At 37.2% G+C, this 20,849-nt stretch overlaps 1 protein-coding gene across 1 annotated transcript; it reads left to right on the top strand.

Annotated features, from left to right (window-relative positions):
* Positions 1-2,260: 2,260 nt before the first annotated feature.
* On the top strand, positions 2,261-19,324 carry ARL14EP (ADP ribosylation factor like GTPase 14 effector protein). Its single transcript, XM_019456591.2, has 4 exons — positions 2,261-2,390; positions 12,185-12,684; positions 14,302-14,429; positions 15,503-19,324. Exons 2-4 carry the CDS (start codon positions 12,262-12,264, stop codon positions 15,729-15,731), a joined length of 780 nt encoding a protein of 259 aa, XP_019312136.1. The 5' UTR covers positions 2,261-2,390; positions 12,185-12,261; the 3' UTR covers positions 15,732-19,324.
* Positions 19,325-20,849: the final 1,525 nt, after the last annotated feature.

The raw sequence follows: 20,849 nt of genomic DNA, 5'->3' as shown, positions 1-20,849 counted from the left end.
AACAATGAAAAATGTGTCCAAATATTACCAAATGTATTTGGGGGCAGGGGGATCACCTCTAACTCCATAGAACCACTGCCTTGGTTGATTGAGGCCCTCATTATTGATCAGCTGCATTAGGGCAAGAGATTCCACCTGGCCCTCCTGCCCAGGCCTGTACCTCTTCCCTATTTTCCACTCTCCTTATAGTTTTACACTTTTCTTCAGTATAAAATGTAGTATCTTTAATATGTCATAAAAAGGGCACTATCTGTCCTCTACTTACCTCTCCAGCTTCTCACTCCAACTATACTGAATTCCTTGCAGTTTCCTTAAGGATGGAAGAAAGTCATAAGAAGTGTTAGTCACAAGAAGTGCTAAGTACACTAGTAGCTTATGAGACAAATGCAAACCTCCTAGGATGTTTTATATATAGAATATGAGTAACTATGTACTTTCTGAAACACAGGCAGAATTGTGTTAAATATACATAGTAAGTTAGTAAACTATAAGGCATGCCAAAGCTAAATAAAAAATATGATGGAAGAGGGTCATTTATAGTCAAACAGGGATGGAAAAACTAAGGTATGAATAACTCTGCCATCTCTGGGACGAAAGCTTCGTCAGCCCTAAATTAGCTACCCACAAGTGACACCTAGTATAGTCCCATATGTGCTCTATCCAAGAAACGCAAATAAAATCAGCGCCTGTTCATCAAGCTAATTAGTAGGCTCTGGCTGTGGCCAGGCCTGTTTCCTTATATCGATCCAACAGAGTAGATGTGTGTCATTGGCCCAAAGCACTTTCTGCCTGTAGGCCTTCTTGCTATAACCCCATCTCTAGTCCTCATAAGCATATCATCAGTGGAAAAGGCGGATGTGGCAGATAGAACATACGAACATCGCATAACTCATGATTCAGGTGATGTCGTCCTTCTACATGTTTACACCCCATCCTAAGTGTGTCAACTCCAACTCTTTCCCCTGCCTGGGTATTTAAGTTGATTTAATAAACCATGTTTTTCAAGTATCTTAATGTGGTCTGTGAGCCTTCTGTTTCATTACCATTAGGATGGCTTAATTAGTAGTGTACTTGGATGTCACGAGTGCATCAAGTTAGTTTTCTACACAACAGCTCAATTCAAGCATTAATCTCCCTACTGAATGCCCCTGCTTTCATGTATCTCATTTTATCCTGTTCATATCCTTGTGTTTCTATCATGGTATTTATCACACCACACTGTGATTAACTGTTTACTCCTCTGTCACTAGGCTGTGAGTTCTTTCAAAGTAGAGATAAATTTTATTCTTTTTGTCTCATTATTCCTTAGCAAAGCACCAAACACAAAGTAACAAAAGAACTATCGAATGCGACCTCTTGCAGACACAGTTGGGATTATCTCTTGCTTTTTGCCTTTCTCCCATTCCCTAGTTCTAAGATTGACCCAGCCTGGTTGCAGAGCAGGAAAAAAAAAAAAAAAAAAAAAAAAGTGGTAGGAAGGGCCATAGGCTCACTGCAGAAAACAATTTACAGTAGGTGTGTTTTGTATCACAAACAAGCTGGGGCCTTGGTGGACCTTATCTTTTTTCCCCGGTCTCACATTTTTCACTTGGGTGGTCAAAAAAACAATAGTTTGGGTGCTTTCCTCCCTTCTATCCCCACCTGAAAAAGGTTGAAGGCTGAGTCTTCAGTCTAAGGGATCACAATCTCTCAAAGATTCTAGATGAATAATACCCACTCCAAAAACTGAGCGCCTAAACTGTGGCAGACAATAGGGATACAAGAAATAAACTGTTTTCTTCCCTCAGAAAATTTACAAGCATCTTCCTGGAGCCTACATTTTACTCCAAGTAATAAACATAGCTATTTCTATTGTTTGTAATTTAAAAAGATGCATTTTGCAATATATTTCGTTTTAACAAAAATCACACAAAACGTGAGACTATAAATAAAGGGTCTGTTCGTGACGTTCTTGTAACTCATTCACTTCTCCAGGGATTAGGAGGAATGGGGTGCAAAAATTTGGCCTCACACACAGGCATAGGAATTTGCGAATACAATCCAAGTCGGCCGAACCTGTATCTCCCAAGAAATAGCCCCAGGGAGCTCCCAATTCCCTAACCTCACAAAACAAACGCAAAACCGAGAGGACTCCTGAAGCAACCATTGCCTCACCTTGCATATTCCGCCAATTAACACCGCCCAGCCCATTCCGCGCAGGAGGCGGGCCAGGCTCGGATCCGCTCTAGGCTTCTATCGGGCGTCGCTTTATGGTAGCGCTGAGCCTCTCTAGCCCTTGCCAGCCGTCCTCTCAGTGGTAGGACGGGGAAGAGAGGAAGAGCTGGCCGCCAAGTCGGCTCTACGTGAAAGCGGGTGCAGCCCAACCTCGGCCGGGGAGAGCTCGAGCTAAGGTGGAAGGGGCCCGGGGGAGGCTCTGGGAAGGGCGGGAGTGAGGAGACGGGTCCTTGGGTGGGAGGGGGGCCCGGGCCGGTTCACGGAAGTCCCTAAGGAGAGGTGGGAGAGGAGGCCCCGACACATGAAAGGGATTTCAGCTTCCGGCTTGGGCCTCCTGCAGCCGGCTATGCTGCTGTGGCTCCGACTCCCCCAGTTCTTCTGCGGCCCCTTGTGTCAGGGCCCAGCATAGTTTCCGGCGCTTCTGTCTCCTCCGCGGGTTGTCGCCCCTTTTCGGGAGACCTGGAGCCCTCAAAGCTATGATTTAGGCTTATACTATGTACATGAGGGATATTATGGCCCTGAATCTCGTCCACATCCTGTATCGCTGCCTGTTCGTTTTCATTTTTTAATGAGCATCCTCCCAGCCCTAGCTGATTGAGGCTGGAGGCCGATCAGTATTCATTTTTCCATCCCAGTAGCATGAACATAGGAAGTGTTCATTGGATGTATTTGGTAGCTTGACACATGATATGGCTGTCACCTAGGGGCGTTATGCATGTGACCATCATGCTGTTGGAGTGGGAATAATTGCAGCATCCTGGGGACCTAGTCACCCTGATTTGGAGAGATCCATCCTTCTTGATGTGACATGTGACAGTTTCTGAACATGGAACATGTATTCAAAAGACGTTAAGTGATTACTTAGTGCCAGTATTATGCTAAAGAAGCTACAACTGTAAACAGGAACTGGTTCATTCCTTGTCCTCACAGAGCTTAATATATTATTGAAAAACTAACAACATCAAAAAAAAAAAAAAACAAAAAAACAAAACCCTGTGATGAGTGCTATGAAAAGGGAAGTCCCTGATGTTCCTCTTTTGCCCTTGGGTGATGCAGAAAATAAAACCATAATGCTCCTGCCTTCCAACAGCTGAGAATAGAGAAAAAGTTTTCTTGCACCATGAGATTGCTCTGCAGACACAGGAAGAAGGACCTATAATAATAGTACTTGGGTAAGGCACACCAGATAGGTTTAGACACTGGTACTGCCCTGAAGGATAAGTTAGCATTGCCTGGCACAGAAAGGGCCATTGGCTTTCCAAGCAAGAGTCATAAAGTGTAAAAGAACTTTGCAGGCAGTGTCGTTTGGCCTGGAGTATGTGGCATTTGAACAAGTAATTCCATGCTAGAGAGTCCAGACTCTTATCCTCTAGGAAGAGATGAAAGTATTTTCAACAGAATGATTCAGAGTTCAGTTTCACAATCACCTACTCAACAACTGGAGTGTTAAGTATTTTTTGACAATTTGGGCCACATCCAGAATCAGGTAGAACCAAGAGCTTTATTTACTCTTCTTGGTCTAGAAGCAGTCTCTCCATTGCTGAAATCCCACTTCAGTTTTCTTTGGCCTTTAAGGGCTAGAAGACTAGAGACAAATTGCGAATGGGGTTTAGAAGCCTGAAGGTTTGCTAAATTGTTCCAAAAATGATCTGAAACTATACTAGACAAAGCAATAAGAAAATCTGAGGGGAATATGTTAGATAAACCTAGAATAAATCATTAGGACCTAATTAAGAGAGATTCTTCATATAAAAGTAAAATTAATTTTTGTGGGGTTTTTTTGGTTTTATTCATTCAGCAAGAACTTGAATGTTATAACAGGCTCTGTGCTAGGCTTGGTAACTGGAGCTCTAAGCCTCAGTTTCTTCACCTGTAAATGGGGATGATAGTATTTATCTCACTGTTGTAAAGATTAACAAGATGATGTTTGTGCTTGGTGCTATACCTCACACTTAGTAACTACAGGCACCAAATATTTTAAGTGATACTTAGACTATATTTTGGTTTTAACTTCTCTTTATCTTTTTTTTTATTGGGGCTGAGTCTTAAGACTCAGGAAAGCTTGCTGGAGTCATTTCCTTGTATGAGCTCACTCAGCTGTGTTTAACCTGCCTATTGTAGAGTTTTGTAAGGGATAGCAAGTGATAATGCTTAAAAGCTTATTCCATAGAATCTAAATATATATATATGTATAAATTTTAAATCTTTTTTAAAAATCAACTCATAGATAAACAGAATAGATTGGTTGTTGCCAGAGGTAGGGGGTCAGCAAAATGGGAGAAGGGGGTCAAAAGGTACAAACTTCCAGGTATAAAATAAATAAATAAGTAATGGGGATGTGATGTACGGCATGGTGACTATAGTTAACAACACTGTATTGCATATTGGAAAGTTGCTTAGGAAGTAAATCTTAAAAGTTCTTACAAGAAAAAAAGTGTAAGTGTGTGGTGATAGATGTTAACTAGACTTACTGTGGTGATCTTTCACAATATGTGCAAAATATCAGATCTTTACCTTGTACACCTGAAACCAATAATGTTATATGTAAATTATACCTCAATTTAAGAAAAAAAACCTTGTTTCTTGAGCTTGCAGTGTTCAAATCATATGATAATACAAGGAGAAAATAATTTTGTTTACTACCTAAGGTAGTAGAAGGGGTCTAATCTGTTCTACACTTATTTCATTGTTTCTTGACTCTTCTAGTATTGCTGTAAGAATATTAAATGTTAATTTTAGAATCACAAAACATACTATATTTAGGCACTGAATAAAGTGTTGGCAACCCTAAAGCAACAGAAAGTCCAAAATGCAAAAAGTTTTTGGGGATTTTTCAAATAAAAAAAAATCCAGAGTTAGTAAGGAGAGACTTTATTTGAAAGGTATGACAATAGGGGAAAAGGAACTATTGCAGTAGAGAGAATTCTTCGACCAAAAGATCTACCAGCATCTCCAGGGAGGAGTAAACTGATGCTACAACAGATCTCATTGATCCAAAGTTCAGGGACCTGGGGGAAGAAGAGAAACTTAAAATATGACTAACAAACATTTTTGTTCTGAATGGTCAGTTTTAACATGCAGTTAAGATTCACAAATTTGTAAATGAGGCAAAGATTGGGAGTTTGGACGACCTTTGTCCTAGTCTCAGGTAGACAAGGGGGTATCCTCAGAGTCTTATAGAAGCCATAAAGAGAGTAGTGGGAGGATTTCCTTAACCATGACTCTTGAAGAACCAGAAACACAGGCCTCAGGTAAAATTCAACTTCTCAAAAGGCTATTTGAAATGGAAAATGAGTGTACAAATAAAATTCATCCAAACCTCTCTACAGGAAGGCCTTAGGAGACCCGTTGATCCTTCAGGAATTAACTGTTAGTATTTGTAAATCCTACATCACAAAGTACATTTTAAAAGTATTTGAAGACCTGTATCTCATTTGTATCAGAGTGAAATCTTACCAAAAGGTAGGGGAAAAGAACTGAATTAATCAGGCCTAAATGAACACATTTAAGGTTTTTTGTTTGTTTTTGGTTTTCATCTTATCCGATTAAAAACAGGACTTTATGGGGCACCTAGGTGGCTCAGTCAGTTAAGCATCAGACTCTTGATTTCGGCTCAGGTCATGATCTCACCGTTCATGGGTTTGAGCCCCGCACTGGGCTCTGCACTAATGGTGAGGAGCCTACTTGGAATTCTGTCTCTCCCTCTCTCTGCCCCTCCCCCAGTTGTGTTCTCTCTCTCTCTCTCTCTCAAAATAAAGTTTAAAAAAATTAAAGTGAAAAATAAAAGCAAGACTTTTTTTTTTCCTTTCAAGAGGCATAGTAGATTTACTGTTTAAAATGATTGACTGGAGGTAATTAATCTCTCACTACGTTTAAAAGAATTTTCCACCAAAAAAGGGGGTGGAAGTAAAATCATGACTGTTACACAGATATAAAATTATAAATACATGATTTTTGTTTACCTTATTAATGAGGGAACTATGTTGTAACCAATTCCAATGACAAAAGAACAGACATATTTATTCATCAGGACTATTGAAATGAGCAAATGGAGGCAAACGGTCTTCCACAGTGGGCCAAGCAGTCCATTGAGCCACCATTAGACAGAATTTACAAGACTATAGACAAGAATTGGATTTGCATTGCTATCCATTATCCATTATCTACAGTTGTCAGTTGAAAAATAGCTGAAAGGCAGTGGAAGACACAGAATGTGAAAACCCTGATCTCTGTGCTTTCAATAATGCACATATTTCTCATATATATATCGGTTTTATCAAATTTATGACTCCACTCCCCTCATAGTCTTCCCTAAATGTTAGACTTCCTGAAAGATAAGTTCATGTTTGGGTGTGTATCTTCCTTTTTTTTTTTTTTAATATGCTTTATAAATATGGAAGATGCTTGGTTAATATTCTCTTAATTGAATTACCTGAAGCAGTGGATCTGGATCTCAAAGTAGTATGCTTACATGTCACCTGGGGGTCTTTTGTTGTTTTGTTTTGTTTGTTTGTTTTAGTATAGATTCTGATTCAGTAGGTCTAGGGTCCTTACTGAGATTCCTCTTTTCTAATACGTTCCCAGCTGATGCCAGTAAGGTTCGTAGACAGTAAATAGTAGTGCATTCCTGACTATGTTAATTAAGGAAGGTGTTCGATTAATTGTTACTGGAGAACATTACATCATGCTGTAGGTAAAGAGAGCAACATGGAGCTACTGGACTGTCACTGGAAGAAAAGAATAAATATGATTTGTGGGCCACATTGCCAGAACATAGACCAAAACGAGCAAAAGAAACAGTTGCTGGGAAATAGATGCAAAGAGCTGTACAGCAGAACTTTAGCTTAGGGAGGAAAGACAGAAATAAAGACATCAGATACTACAACAGGGGAGGAGCAGCTAGAGGCTGTAATTTTTAGAAGACAGGCAATAACCACTTAAGGTCACGGCCGAAATTTTGTGCTCCTTGAGTTAGCCTGACTTTTCTTTAGCAATACATGAAAAAACTGCCTAATTGTAGATCAGGAAGGTAACTTATGTAAGACTTCAAGCAGTAAAACTTTACTGACACAGGTGTATACACTTTTACCTTGACAGTTTTAATTTTTTTTTTTAATGTTTATTTTTTTGAGAGAGAGAGAGACAGCATGAGCAGGGGAGGGGCAGAGAGAGAGGGAGACACAGAATCCAAAGCAGCCTCCAGACTCTGAGCTGTCAGCACAGAGCCCAACGTGGGGCTCAAACTCATGAACCATGAGATCATGACCTGAGCCAAAGTTGGACGCCTAACCAACTGAGTCACCCAGGTGCCCCTACCATGACAGTTTTAAATGAGTGTACAGTTGTGCCATTGAGTTTTAATCAGTGTGTAAAATTTATTTTTTTACCATGACTTGCAGTTTATCTTCTGATAGGACGTTTTAATTTTAAACTGAGCATGTCCTATAATTTGTTCATGGGAAGTTCAGCTTTCTTTTAGCAACAAGTGAGAAGTGGTGCATAATGTGAAGCTGGTACCAAAGAAACATTTCTACTTTCAGGAATATACAAAAAATGAGGTTGCCAAATTTAACAAATAAAAATACAGCATGCCCAGTTAAATTTGAATTTCAGACAAACAACAAATTACTTTTTAGCAATATTTGGGATATACTTAAAATATATGTACATTATCTAGAATTCATGTTAATTGGCCAGTCTAATAGTAAATCTACCCTAACAGTGACACCAGAGGGATAGCTGCTTAGAAAATGGTATTGCACAGCAGTGTAATTCCTGCAAGTGTTCCTCCAAAAATTATAGTACTCAAAAGTGTGCCAAAAGCTCAAAATAGTTGGAAGCACCTGTTTACCAGTAGAGGATGTTTTCAAGGACTGAGAGGGTCATGGCTACATTGAATTAAAAACACATTTAAGTCTATGCTTTCCAACTAAGAGTTCAGGTTCATAGTAGTTTAAGATTAATAAAAGAATTTATGGTATTGTGGAATTTCCAAGCAAATACTTAGAAAAAGGTGGGGCTGCCTGGGTCACTCGGTGGGTTAAGCATCCTACTTTGTTTGGCTCAGGTCATGGTCTCATGGTTGGTGAGTTTGAGCCCCATGTCAGGCTCTGCGCTGGCAGCATGGAGCCTGCTTCAGATTTATTTCCTCTCTCTCTCTCTCTCTCTCTCTCTCCTCCCTCCTCCTGCCCTGCTTGTGCATGCTCTCTCTCTCTCTCAAAATGAATAATAAACATTAAAAAGTGGTTTAATATGAGTTAATCATATTTCCAAGTTTCCGAGAGAGATCATTTAGAAATAAGTACGCTGGCACAACTGGCAGTCTTGCTAATAAACTCTAGTGAACCATGTCGTAATTTAGACAAGATAAAAGGAAAGTAAAGGAACAGATGCCCCAGTAGCCAAGGAAAAGAATTTCCTAGTGGGTAAAAATGTATTACTTCTGTAGACAGAATTTCCAAAATGAATTTTCTAAGTCACAGGATGCTTTTCCTGTTAAATACGGTTAGGGTGATGCAAGTGTTTGAATGCTAAGAAATAATTTTATGTTCGAAAAATCACAGATTAGTGGCTACAGATTGGGTATAGTACCTACAAATATAAAGAATCGAGCATTAATAAAACATTAAACAATAGCAGTTTCCATAATGTATGGGTCAAGTTTTTTTCTTTGTGTTGACTGTTAAGAAAGTTCAGAGCCAGATTTGTGTCCCATATCTCTTAAAGTACAGTACAGCATAGTTTGTAGTTTTATAATCATATCTCTGGCTTCCTCTTTTCCACTCCTTAATTTATTTTAATCCACATTTCTGTTAAAAGAAATCTGCTTGTATAATACAAGCCATTTTGTCTGATATAATAGGTACCATTACTTGGAAGTTAAATTTTAAAAGTTGGTTAAAATAGAATAAAAAATATATAAACATGCTCCACCTTAACTAGCTTTTAAAAACATCATAAATTAAAATGTTCAGTGACATTTTGAACTTTAAATTGTATTCTATTTTTTAACTTTTTAAATTTAGTATTTTAACTGAAAACAGATGCATAGTCACCATTTTTTGTTAACATGAGACCAGAGTCATCTGTGTATATGGTGTTTTCTTTGCATATGGTTTCTTTGTATATGGTTTTTCTCTACAGAAAACATGGCAAAGTAAGCTTTCTAACGATTTTTTTTTTTTTGAGCAAAATTTATAAAAGCACTGGCAAAACTGCAGGATCCTAGATTTTTCAGCACTCTGCCACCATCCAGATTTCAGTGATTCACATATATATTTTTTAATGTTTTTACTTTTTTTAATATTATTTATTTTTGAGAGAGAAAAAGAGTGCACAAGCTGGAGAGGGGCAGAGAGAGAGAGGGAGAGAGAGGATCCGAAGCAGTCTCCACTGTCAGCACAGACCCCAGTGCAGGACTCCAACTCACCAACTTTGAGATCATGACCCAGGCTGAAGTCAGATGCCCCATTGACTAAGCCACCCAGGCGCCCCTCACATATATTTTTCCTAGTGACTTGTATTTGTTGAATTTTTTCTTAAGAATTCAACTAAGGTTTTGTATTTGCTTTGAAAAATATTTATGAAATTTTCAAATAGTACAGAAAATGAAGCATGTGTGTACATGCCACCAAGTTTTATATTCCATAAATATCTTTAAAAAGGTTCCTTCCTCCTTAGAAGTATGTATACCACAAATTTGTATTTCTCTTTTTTTTTTTTTTTCATTCTTTATACTTAGAGAAAGCCCGCACATTTGGACGTGTGCCCAGGGGAAGGGCAGAGAGAGAGGAGGAGGGAGAATCCCAAGCAGGCTCTGCCCTATCAGCACAGAGCCCAATGTGGGGCTCCATCTCATGAACTTTGGATCAAGACCTTAGCTGAAATCAAGAGTCGCAGGTTGTTTAACCCACTGAGCCACCTAAGTGCCCCAAATTTGGCATTTCTTTTTTTTTTTAATTTTTTTTTTTTCAACGTTTTTTATTTATTTTTGGGACAGAGAGAGACAGAGCATGAATGGGGGAGGGGCAGAGAGAGAGGGAGACACAGAATCGGAAACAGGCTCCAGGCTCCGAGCCATCAGCCCAGAGCCTGACGCGGGGCTCGAACTCACGGACCGTGAGATCGTGACCTGGCTGAAGTCGGACGCTTAACCGACTGCGCCACCCAGGCGCCCCAGCATTTCTTAATCTGATACATATATTTTATCATGATTCATATTTTTATTCATAAACCATGTACACTCTTGTGTGTGTTTAAAATTTTAAATAAATGGTATGTGTCCTTTTACAACTTTTTCACCTAAGATTGTCCTTGAGATTTATCTATGTTGATTCATAGAATTCCTGTAGGTTAGTCATCTTACCTGACCTGTAGGAGTCCCTGTTGAGTAACTCACGGTGTCTCATTCTTAAAATTAGGTTCTTTCCAACTTTTTACTGTCAAAGACAATAAATGCTCAAAGTCCTTGTATATGTAATGTACAAAGTCCTTGTGCTCATGTGGGACATAGATTTTTCTGGCATTGACATCTAGAGGTGAAAGTGCAAGGTCCTGGGATGTGGACTTCTTTAATTTTGCCAGAAATTGCCAAAAATGCTCTAAAGCCATTGCAATTTACATTTCTACCAGTGTATAAGGAGCATGTAAGAGTTGGCCACAATTTAACCAGCACCAGGTTATCAGATTTTAAAATTTTGACATGCAAATGTTTGAGAAATGGTATTTAATTTGCTTTTTTTTTTTTTTTTTTGACAGCAGTGAAGGGTGTACATCTTTGCATGCATTTCTTGGCTATTTTGTTCTCTTCCTCTGTGAATTGCCTATCTGTATTTTTTTAGTTTTCTAATGGGTTCCTTGTCATTTTCTAATTGATTTATAGAAGTCAGGATATGTTGTTGTTTTTTGTATATTTGGGATAATAATCCTAACCTTGAAAGCATACCTTTCAAGTGTGGCTGTTTTTCCTCCTTTAGAGTTATAAGGAAATGTTTAATTTTGATGTATAATCAGATATATCCATCTTTTCCTTTGGTATGTGCTTTCTTGTTTGAGAAATTCTTCTCCCAATGTCACAAAGTCTTCTATGCTTGCTTGCTTGCTTGCTTTAAATGTTTACTTATTTATTTTTGAGAGAGACAGGGAACGTGAGGGGGGGGAGGGGAGGGGAAAGACAGAGGGAGAGGGAGAGTCCCAAGATTGTGAAAGCATTACCTGAGCCAAAACCAAGAGCTGGACACTTAACCCACTGAGCCATCCGGGCACCCTGTCTATGTTTTCTTTTAAACATTTGTATAGTTTTTCTTTTCTTGTTTGATTATTTAACCCATCAGGAATTGATTTTTGATTGTGAGAAAGAGATCTTAGTCTATTTCCATGTGGTTATCTGGTTATCCCTAATCTTTTAATATTTTCCCCATTAAGGTGTAATACCCTATAACACTGATTATATAAAATCATGTGTCATATGTCACACCAAACCCTTATCTTTTCATGGATCTATTTGTCTATACTATACTGCTACCACAGATTTAATTATAATAGCTTTATAGCAAATAAATATGTTACTTTCTTTTCCTTCAAGACTATCTTGACTGTCTTGGATTTTTACTCTTCCAAATAAACCAAATGCTAAATTCCAAGGTGGAATGAGTGGAATACCTACTGGGATTTTTATTGGAAGAGTATTGAATTTATAGATAAATTCCTGGAGAATTTATATACTTTGGTCAGAGTTCCCATGATTAATTTCTACATTCATTTAGGATAACTTTTTTGTCTGTTTCATAATTTTCTCCATAAAAGTCCTGCATATCTGATGTTTATTGTAGGCTTTTGGTAAATGCCATTCTATTCCTCACTTATGAAGAGTTTCTTTCTTTTAAATAGGTGTTAATTTCAGCAAATGCTTTTTCAGTTTCCCAGATAAAAAGTTTGCAGCACAAATCTGACTCTTCATTTTTTTCTCTAGGGCAATCAGCACATGACCTACTTGAGAGAGATCTGTAGACAAAATCTAACAAGGGAAATTTGCTAGAATCAAGAGTGATGGATCCATGTTCAGTTGGAGTCCAACTCCGTACCACGAATGAGTGCCATAAAACCTACTATACTCGTCACACGGGTTTCAAGACTTTGCAAGAACTGTCATCAAATGATATGCTTTTACTTCAACTTAGAACTGGAATGACACTTTCTGGGAACAATACCATTTGCTTCCATCATGCGAAAATTTACATTGACAGATTTGAGGATTTGCAGAAGTCATGTTGTGACCCATTTAACATACACAAAAAACTAGCCAAAAAAAATTTGCATGTAATTGACTTAGATGATGCCACTTTTCTGAGTGCAAAATTTGGAAGACAGCTTGTACCTGGGTGGAAGCTTTGTCCAAAATGTACACAGATAATCAATGGAAGCGTGGATGTTGATTCTGAAGATCGGCAGAGAAGAAAACCTGATTCAGATGTATGTATGGCAGCCATTTTTGTCTCCTGTGTTACTTCTACAATGTGGGGTTTTGTTGAACTATAAAGAAATCATTTATATTATTATGATACTAATTGTAAATTAAAGTTGGGGAGGTGAAAGTAAATGATTTTCTAAATATTCCCATGTACCTAGACTGGATGATAAACCGGGCTTGAGAAAGAAATAACATACTATGCCCAAGACTCAAGCTGTAACTCCTAGGGCTAAGATGTCAGGAGTGGCTTTTAGAACATTCTGGTAAAGCCAGGATCTAGTTATTATCTTAGCTTCTTTTCTAATACCAAAGTAACTCAATGGGACATGCCAGCCAGTGAGGATCTGTATAGCACAATGAATTCCCCTTGAAAATTACTGCTTTAAAACGAACACCAGAAAAATCACTTCCAATAATTGTTTCTTCAACCTTTCTTTCTTCTTTGGTGTTAATACTATTCTTTGGATATCTTTTGCTTTTAGCTCTGAATTCTTACTTGATATGATCAAGCTAATTTTAGTGCTCCCTATGGTCAAAAAGCATACATTTTTACATTGTAAATACTAAATATTTATAACTCTCCCTTATTCACATACCTACATTCAGATTATTTAACTACATCAGAAAAAAAAACCCGAGATTTCATAAAGCTATCTTTGGGTGTAGAACAAAGACAAGTATATCAAAGGAGCACTTCTCAAAATTTCTATTTATAACCAATTTATAATTCTTGCTGCTGGGATGTTTTTCTCAATTTCCCCCTTTTCATTATATTAATAAACCAAATTAAAAGATAATTAAAATTTTAAATTATATGTAGTACTTCCCTTTTGTTCTCCCCTCAAAGGCATATCTCCAGGACCCAGTGTTACCTTGCAGTTCATACTAGGTACTTGCACCTGTCACTATAGATGTCTTCTCCATTCCATTTATTTGTTGCTCTGTGTAATATATCACATAAACTGCTTTTTCCCCAGATAACAAACTTAAATCCTTAACCATGAAAATTTTGTTTTACCAATGCTTTTTAAAAAGATGATAATACTGTTTCAGGACTTGAAACCATTATTATCTCTCTGCTTTTAACTATGTATACAATAATAGAATCTTTTCTTAAGGACTCAAGATCATATTAGGAGCCTCAGTTTTTGTTTTTCTTTTTTGTTACGTTTTTAAAGTAATCTCTACACCCAGTGTGGGCTTGAACCCACAACCCAAAATCAATAGTTGCTCGCTCCACCAACCAAGCCAGCCAGGTGCCCAGGAAACTCAGTTTTATCCCATTGGGTCGTACAGCAGGGGTTTTTTTTGCCTTTTCTCCCATATTGACAGAAGCCATAGCAGTTTTCAACAGGCCTATCACCCCTTCTAATAGGCCAGAGACTAAAATTAGGTAATGGAAATATTACAAATAAGTTAACCAAAGTTAAACTTTGAATATTGTCTAAGGCTGTGTAAATTTCATTGCACTTGGGTTCTAAAACCTTTTTCTTCTTTTTTGTGAATTCCAGACTGTCCTTCAGGTTAAGGAATAATCAGGATTAACATTAAGTTAAATATTAATGTATTCATGGTCTGTTGTCAAGATTTGAGTTGATAATTTGTTTACCTTTATTCAGGGAAGAACTGCTAAAGCTTTGAGGTCATTGCAATTTGCAAACCCAGGAAAACAAACTGAATTTGCTCCAGAAACTGGTAAAAGAGAAAAAAGAAGGCTCACAAAAAATGCAACCGCTGGTTCTGACAGGTAGGCTGTGTGTTCCCTGAAGACCTTTGTTAGCTTGCTACGGCTCTCTGTTATTGTTTCACATCTTTCTCTGGAGTTTTGAATTTTTTGGGTAGATATTTTAAACTGGATAATCTGCAATTAGTAGGAATCTCCAAGGGCTGCATATAAAATGAAGGCGTCCCTTTCAGCTCTAAAAATTTATTTCTAAGGAAGTGTCAATGAAGTGAACAGGTTAACATTTTTGGCATGATAACTAAAATTCAAACATATTTAAAACAGTTTTTTGAAAAGTATTGGTATTATGTAATTGGTATATCACCCTTCTATGGGTGGCAGCTAAAAAGTAAATCTTATGAAAATTCAAGGTTGCTTTTTATTTTTTACATGTCTAAAATAGAAACAGTTATGGTATAGTCAACAGAACGAATGACAAAAGTAAATTGTTTAGAATATGACTTTTTAAACTGAACATTTCTAACACAGGTTGACAAAGAAATGTTAGTGTAATCATTCAGAATTATTTTCTACATATGCCATTTATTCCATCTGTTAAGATTTTCCAATGAGTCATTTAAGTGTTTTTAGGCCAGATTTGCTCGAGTCCGTTAAAGAACAAGAAACAGATTAATTGCAGTATAAAAACCAATAGGGTAATAGAGATTGGTAACCAACAAAATGTACCATTATTAAGCAGCCATTCTTTGTTGTTGTTGTTGTTGTTGTTGTTGTTGTTGTTGTTGTTGTTGTTAAGGGAAGGGGAAAATATTTTTCACAGAAATAATATTTTTTTGGAAATAGTTCTGGTCCATTCCTTTACTGAGTTGACTTTTAAATGGACTTCTAGAGGCATTTTCAGGCTCTTTGGATTTGTCTCAACGCTTTAGAACGAGGTCTCTTCTCACACACAGTTCATTACTAGTAATTATAGAGTAGGCTTGAGTCTGGTAAGTTATGTACCAGTTTTGCAGGACCTCATCCCTAATTCAAAATATTTTACTTGCTTCCATTTTTTTTTTTTTTTTACCTTTTTTTCATTTATTCAAAAATAATGTCTTTGTGAAGTGTCATTCATCTTGTGTTTTCTTTTACAGACAAGTGATACCAGCAAAGAGTAAGGTCTATGATAGCCAGGGCCTGCTGATTTTCAGTGGAATGGACCTCTGTGACTGCCTCGATGAAGACTGTTTAGGATGTTTCTATGCTTGTCCTGCCTGTGGTTCCACCAAATGCGGAGCTGAATGCCGCTGTGACCGCAAGTGGCTATATGAGCAAATCGAAATCGAAGGAGGGGAAATCATTCATAACAAACATGCTGGATAATTTGTGGTATCAAATTATAGGAAAAGATCCCATCTCTATTTCTAAAACTCTGTCACTCTCAGATGCATTCTAAAGTTGACTGCCAAATGATGACAATTTGAAAACCACCTCAGCATGCACTCATTATGCATTAGTTTTGCAGTTAGGGTGCTTTAAGATTTATTATTTGATGTCAGTTTATATGGGCTTTTACTCAGCAGTCAGCTTTAAGCCTGCCCAGGCCAATGTCAACAAGTAGGTAAAGGCAGTCCTCCATTAGCACAGTTCACATTTCAGTTCCATGGTATATACCATGGGTAGTCACGTGAAGTACAAACTTCCCTGCTGGCTCTTTGTCCCTAAGTCATTATGTAACAGATGTGCCTCCTCATTAGTGACCAGTCCATCCGTGACCTTGACTCAGACCCCTCTAGTGGCTGGTTACCGCATATCTGTCATTCAGTCCACTCCTAGACAGCAAAGCATGTGGTTGTGCTGTCTCCTTGTCACCCATGTGACATTTTCCAAAAGTGGATCATCAAAATAACTGGCCACCAAAGATAAAAGAGCAGTGAAGAAATGAAAAATGATCATGCTAGATGTGAGATATGCACTGAACGTAGATGGAGTTGTAGAAGAAATCACTTATGGGAAGGTTGATGCTGCTGTTTCTTTAGAGCCTCAGTATGCAGCTAGAGGAAGCTCGCGGGGGGTTGCTGGGGGGAGCAATGTAAATAGGGAAATAGGCTGTGATGAAAAGCTTGAATATATCCCAGAGGAAGTGATAGTAAAAAACTTCACATTAAAGGAAATTACAGTGATTTTACAACATTGAAAGCACAAATGAGAAAATGGTAGAAGCAGATCCAAACTTAAGTATCTGCAATGGTATAGCCTACTTTGTATCTTAAGTTAGCAAAAAAGCAGGCACTGTTCAAACCGCTCTTGATTAGTTTTTTGCAACGGAATAATGCTTTAATTCTCAGTGTTTCCAATGTTTTTCAATAACAGTGTACTAAAATACCTTTTTTTTTTACAGTGTTTTCATTTTCCTTTACATTTCTAACAAGAGTTTTTAATATTTTGATGGGTTTTTGGAGGTCACAGAACATTTTCCCCATTGATTATTAAGGTTGCTACGAATGGTCATTTTTATGGTCCAGCACTACTGTGCAAGCCAAGGACTGTAGCCGAGAACAGTGCCTACTTCAGGAAAAATTAATTTCAATAAAACTAGGTGGTTGAGTGTTAAAACTATTTTGGAAATAATCTACATATCTAAGTGCTAAAATTCTTGTCACTACTTACCCTTAAAAAAAAGTTTTAGCATTGTAAACCTTTCATTGTTTAGCCATACATTCTTGGTGAAAATTTGTTCCTGGTGGCAAAGATCTTATTATGTATAAAGCATGGATATTCATACAATACAGAAACAGGGATACATGGTGTCTATGTTATTAAAGTTTTATAAGGTGGTGATTAGGATCAAAAGGGCTAAAAAAAAAGGCTTTAAGGCAGTAGTAATGAAAAGGAAAAAAAGTGGACAAACAGTGGTAGAGACAATATAAATTAAATTGGAAATTGCTTGAATCTTGATGTACTGGTTCTGTATGGAATTCGTATGGGTGCTCTTTGGAGAATGAGAGTGGGTGATAACTTCTCTGCTCCTTTTTCAAGCAGCTCCCTGTCTGTCTAAAATATTTTATCAGCTAGGGCATTGCCACTAAACTAGGTTTTTGCTTTGTTTTCCCTAAGTTGTAGTACTTTAGTTTAACCAGATAAGCTTTTAGTAGTTTCAGATACATTTTAAGTCATTTAAGTGAAATTTATGCAGCCAATTTGATTGGATTGACCAGTGGAGGTTTATTTTTATTTCTGTATACTTTGGTATCTGTTTAACAGGTTTTACTTTGATGGAATGCCATTTTGAACCATGGTATTGTCATTAAGTTATAATTGTCCACTGACCTACTTATCAGAAGTATAATCGGTATCAAGTCTTTAATTCAGATTTCAACAGAGCACTGGCAAAAAGAATATTTTGGCTTTATATACTTAAATTAGATGCTAGTTTTTTGGGTGTTTTTCTGAATTAAGGAAATATTTTGTTATAGAGGATACAGAGACTTCTAATTTTATCTGAACTTCTGGGTTCATTAGACCTTAGTTGCATTGCTACCAATGTTTTGGTTTTTTGTTTGTTAGTTTTTTTTGTTGTGTTTTGGTTTGGGTTTTTTTTGGTTCTAAGTAAGTATGATTTACTATATTGCTTAAGCTTTTCAGGGGCGCCTGGGTGGCTCAGTCGGTTAAGCATCAGACTTCAGCTCAGGTCATTTGTGGGTTCCAGCCCCACCTGGAGCCTGCTTCAGATTCTGTCTCCTTTTCCCTCTGCTCCTCCCCTACTTGTGCTCTGTCTGTCTCTCAAAAAATAAACAAACATTAATAAATAAATAAATCTTAGATTTTTTTTTTGTTTAAAACAGGAATATATTTTCAACAGAATAAATGACTTTAAAATTCAAACTGTTTATATTTCAACAGTCCTTAGACTATTTCTGTGTTATTTTTCAAAGATGGTAATATTTAACTTGTTTCAGGGATAAGTTTCTATTATAATTTTGCTTATATTTGTTCATTATGCCTATGTAGAAGACCAGACTTTTAGTGAGCATGCAAAATATTTACAGAGAGAGGTATATCTAATTTAGTCTACTACAATAAAAGCTGTGTTTTGGGAAAATTACGTCATGAGTTCACTTACTATTTTTTACTGTAGAATTACAAAAATACAGAATACAATGAAATAATCTGAATTCTTTTTATATTTTCCATAAGTATGGTTCACGGTGGCTAAAATTATTTTAGAATACTATTAGTCTAAAAGGCAAAAATAAAAGTGATAAGAACACTTCTGCTGTATATGGGTCCTGCTTAAGAAGTTGCTGTAAGGCCATAAACATTGGTCTTACACAGTGTTGGTCACAAATGTTAAAAAGTGCATTTATATATTTGAAATAAATGGCATCCCATGTAATCTTTTTTCTATTTATTTTATAAGCATAAGAAAATAGTTACCTTTGAAATATTATTCATGAGATTCTTCTATTTTTTTAATATTATAGCTATGTCTGTATAACAAGCTGTTCTACCATCTGACAGAATTCTCCAGAGAAATGCATTTGTGTCCTCTCAAGTACTCCCACGTTCAGAACCCCTGAATCTGTATCAGAGAACCTAGGTAATATGAGTGTTCAGTAAACCAAAACATGTTTTTGTTTTTTTTTTTTTTAAATGGGGATGGCTGTCTGAAGCATGGTTTAGTTTGCCGTACAGTGTTATAGGTGGGTTTTGTTGGACAAAATCTGAGCAGTCAGTTCTTTGAAAGAGCTGTTGCTGCCCTGAAAAGGCAGATTCCGCTGCGGCCTCTCAGCCCCACCCCTCCTGGGTCACGTAACACTGTATGAAACCAAGGGGTCTTAAATGGACTGCACTTTGGTAATTAGAGATTTTCTGTCGACATTAGGAATACCCTTGTACAAAGTCATATGGCACTGCCTTAGTTTTTGCTGACATCTGCTGGTATCTTGATGTAAATAAACTCTGCTGCTACTAAATGCTTAATCTCTTCACTTTTAAATTAAACTGTGAACACTGGTAGTTACACTAAAGTGGAATATTTTAAAGAACCCTGGGAGTAGAATGGTTTCTCTTTGTAGCATTCTTAGGTCTCACCCAATAGTAGTCAACCAGATTTCTTTTTTCAGGAATATGAGTCAGGATATGAAAATATGCATAGGCACTTCTGGGTTTCATTTATTTATCTATTTAAGGTTTATTTAAGTAATCTCTACACCCAGTATGGGGCTCAAACTCACTACCCTGAGATCAAGAGTTACAATGCTCTTCCGACTGAGCCAGCCAGGCACCCCTCACTTATTTTTATAAAGTGGAGAGACTTGGGAAAATAATGGTTTTTATTTACTGAAAACCATCAAATGCTTCACTGAACACTTAGTTTGAAAAGCATGATAAACTCCTGTAGAATATATACCCCAATTTATAGATTATTTGCAATGGCACAGTTGTGAGGATTGACTAATTTTACCAAGATAATCTAGCTTCTAGGAGATAAAGGAGATTTACCTGGTAAAACATTATTAACTGAGTTGGATTAGTAATACTGCGTCTTTAAGTGCAATTTAAAAGTATTTAATTACAGTCCTATCAGTGGCACAACTAGCCATATTAAATGTTTTCCCCTTGAAACCATGAGGGATAAATGTCTTTGTGAAACACTTAATGATTTAAAAACTTCAATTTTCTCATTTCGTATTAATCTACAAGCAAACAAATGTTTTATTAAGGAGTTGCCATAATCTTCATCTGTGTTTTGTTTTGTTTTTTTTTAATGTTTATTTTTGAGAGAGAGAGATGGAGATAGAGCGTGAACAGCAGAGGGGCAGAGAGAGAGGGAGACACAGAATCCAAAGCAGGCTCCAGGCTCTGAGCTGTCAGCACAGAGCCAGATGCAGGGCTCGAACTCACAAACCATGAGATCATGACCTGAGCTGAAGTCGGTCACTTAACCGACTGAGCCACCCCGGCTCCCCCATCTGTGATTTTGAAATAAATGGACATACTAAAAGTATAATGCTTACAAACATTGCTAGGATGTCCAAAACTTTCCAATAGTCCCAACTTCAACAGATAATGCATGAAAACACAAAAGTTTGGCTCATGATTTTCATTGTAAACTTGGATGATACTTTTCAAAGACACATTTTAAGGTGAGGGCACATTTTTCTTAAATAGTGTAAAAACTAGACACAGGTCAAATTGCAGGATCTTTGTCCTTTTGAGAGAACTTCATGAAGAGTATGGCCTGTAAAAGGAGACCTGAAACAATCAAAACAGAAATACTATCTGTTAAGTATCCCTTTGTTACCAATAATCAGTTACCAATCAGTTTGATCAACCCAAATTAAACTTTAGTTTTAATTATATTCTGGTAGCCCAAGTTTATGATCTGGACTTCAAAGTAGTATTTACTTCCAGTTACTTTTAAAATTGAATTTGTGGGGCACCTGGTGGCTCAGTCGGTTAAGCATCGGACTTTGGCTCAGGTCATGATCTCATGGT

Source organism: Panthera pardus, unplaced genomic scaffold (assembly GCF_024362965.1).
Source record: "Panthera pardus isolate Hobbes unplaced genomic scaffold, ASM2436296v1 HiC_scaffold_12, whole genome shotgun sequence".
Lineage (NCBI taxonomy): Eukaryota > Metazoa > Chordata > Mammalia > Carnivora > Felidae > Panthera > Panthera pardus.
Note: the sequence above shows the minus strand (reverse complement) of the source record. Positions and strands in the feature narration are given on the sequence as shown.

Coding starts and splice junctions, on each gene's coding strand:
- ARL14EP (XM_019456591.2), top strand. CDS start 12,262: ATGGATCCATGTTCAGTTGGAGTCCAACTCCGTACCACGAATGAGTGC. Junction 12,685..14,301: donor GAAGAAAACCTGATTCAGAT/GTATGTATGGCA, acceptor ACCTTTATTCAG/GGAAGAACTGCTAAAGCTTT. Junction 14,430..15,502: donor GCAACCGCTGGTTCTGACAG/GTAGGCTGTGTG, acceptor TTTCTTTTACAG/ACAAGTGATACCAGCAAAGA.